General features: G+C 60.4%; 1 protein-coding gene across 1 annotated transcript in view; it reads right to left on the reverse strand.

The window, feature by feature from the left end:
* The window catches only part of DYSF (dysferlin), a 223,011-nt gene that overhangs the window by 124,869 nt on the left and 95,802 nt on the right, over window positions 1–2,340 (reverse strand). Inside the window, exon 25 of the mRNA XM_013004756.2 lies at window positions 1,813–2,005. Coding sequence (XP_012860210.1) covers window positions 1,813–2,005 — 193 coding nt within the window. The remainder of the gene's footprint in view (window positions 1–1,812; window positions 2,006–2,340) is intronic.

Genomic DNA, 2,340 nt, shown 5'->3' on the forward strand with positions numbered 1-2,340 from the left:
GGGGGGGGGGAGCAGGTGGGGAGCACTGGAGGCCTGCATTGCATCTGGGAGATGAGTGGCGCTTAAAATACCACCCCTCTTCCTCACTGCCCAGGACAGCAGCCCCTCCACAGAAGGTGTGGCCCTCCCAGGGGACACTGCTTTGGCCTCCCTCACAGCGGGGGCCCTTGGGCACTAGGCCTGTTCTGGACCTGGGGCACTGGGCTCTGAAAAGGATGACTAGCCCAGAACCATCGTCGCAAGCCTGCCTCTCATCAGGGTCTCTAGCAGAGAGGGGAACTGCCCTGTGATGGAGAAGTGGGCAAGGGCCCATCTGCTTCTGGGGTTGGCAAGCTCAGTGGGCCCAGGGATCGGGCTAGGCCTCCAAACAGGTTTCCCCACCCTGAGAGCTGCCACTCGGGGTTGAAGGTGGGGAGGGTGGTCACCCGCATGGTTTCTGGGCTGCCTGCAGCCAGGGCAGGGAGCAGGTTATCAGCAATATTGCCTGCATGCTCTCCACAGGAGGTGAGGAAGCCAAGGCTTATAGAGGTTAGGTGCCAACCTGGCATCCTCTGCCTGCGGGCATGCTTTTCAACATGCCGTGCTTCTGAAATGTTGCCTTAGAGCCAAGCACCACCCACACCTGCTGGAGCATAAAATCTGGGGGTGTCCTCACCCCCAAAGCTGTTGTAGCAAGCCAGCCTGGGGGGTTCTGATGCGGCTGCAGTGTAAAGAGATCTCTGGGGGGGTGGGGGGTCTTTGGAAGTCAGTAGCACTGTGTGACCTTCAACCCTCTGTGGTGAGAGTTCAGGGGTGAGTCAAGCCAGGATCAGGGAAGGCAGCCTGTGTCCAGTATGAGGGGATGGTGCCCTGTCAGTGTGAGGGTCAGGCTGTGGGTGGGGAGAGCCTGTCCACTGGTAACTGGACGCAGGCACGCAGTCCCTGCTCAGGAAGGCCTTCCCTTGAAGAGCCACTCCTCCCCACCCCCAGATGACTGCCCACTTCCCTCCCCAACTACCTCCTCCTGAAGGCCCCCTCCAGGCCTGCCCTTCCCCATGGGTGCCCTGCCTGGCACTCCTTCCCCACCCCCTTCCTTGGCACCCAAATTTAAGCTGACCTTTCCCCCACTCACAGGGAGGCTGCCTGCTTGCCTGGGGCACTGGGGGGAGGGGGGCTCCAAGCCTCACAGATGCAAGGTGAGGAAAGGGTACCCTGGAAAATAACTGAAGCCCCTTCTCTGGGATTTAAAAAGGAAAAAAAAAAACCTCACTGCTATGGTGTCAATCTGACTCTGAAAGCCCTGAGTTTCCTCGACTGTCAATGTTTAGGAGAGTAGACTGCCCTGTCTTTCTCCCGAGGACCCAGGGGTGGTCTCAAACTGCCCACCTTGTGGAGTGTGGCGCACCCATAACCACTGCACCACCAGGGAAGAGATACGGCAAAACCCAGTGTGACCGAAAGGAGCCGCCATGCCGGAGGGCAGGAAACCAGGACCCATGTGAGGCTGGAGGAGGCACTGGTGAGCAGGAAGATGGGGCAGCAGCCCTGACGCCGGGCCCTTTGTCCCTGACAGCCTTTGTCAGGCAGGGGCATTTACCGAGTACCGACTGTGCCCCAGGATCTATGTGGGTCCCCTAGAGCCCAGAATCCCAGGGCACGCTCTCATCAATCCTATGTGGTAGCTTTTACCCTCCTCCTCCTCCTGTGGGGCTCAGAGAAGGTTCCTGACCTGCCTGAGGTGGCCCAGCAATGATGGAGCCAGGATTGGGATCGTGTCCCTCCCGAGCCTGAAGCAGGCGCAGAGGAAGGCAGGGGGTACGCGAGGTGAGCTACCTCCTCTGCGAGGGCCCGGAGACGCAGGAGCCAATCCTCGGCCTGCTCCAGGGCAGCGGGGAGCTCCCTGAGGCTGAGCTTCAGGGCCAGGGCAGCCTCCGTGATCTGCTTCAGGTGGCGGGTGCGCAGCTGGTACAGGTACTGGTCCAGGTGGGTGGCTGAGGGTATCTGGCGGACATCACTCAGGGGCTGGCTAGAGGGTAGTCAGGTGGGTCTCAGGTAAGTGGGAGTCCCAAGATCCTTGAGCCCCAAGCCGTGGCCACACAGCTATCTCTGTGCATGTGTCTGTATGTGTTTATGTCGATGTGGGTCTGTGTCTGTGTGTTGCATGTGTCTGTGTGTGCGTGTGCGCGCGTGTGTCTGTCTGTGTGTGTGTCTGTGTGTGTTTCCCCTCACCTCTTCCAGGATGGCTTCCCTAGCCTCCCCAGCCCACAGGCCCCTTGGCCCTTAAGTCCCACCACCCTGCTCGGCAAGCCTCCTCTCCCCTGCCAACTCCGAGGCCCAAGGGGTCTTGCCCTGCCCCTCCAA

This window comes from Echinops telfairi, unplaced genomic scaffold (genome assembly GCF_000313985.2).
Source record: "Echinops telfairi isolate 266 unplaced genomic scaffold, ASM31398v2 ScPeMD7_9;HRSCAF=40, whole genome shotgun sequence".
Lineage (NCBI taxonomy): Eukaryota > Metazoa > Chordata > Mammalia > Afrosoricida > Tenrecidae > Echinops > Echinops telfairi.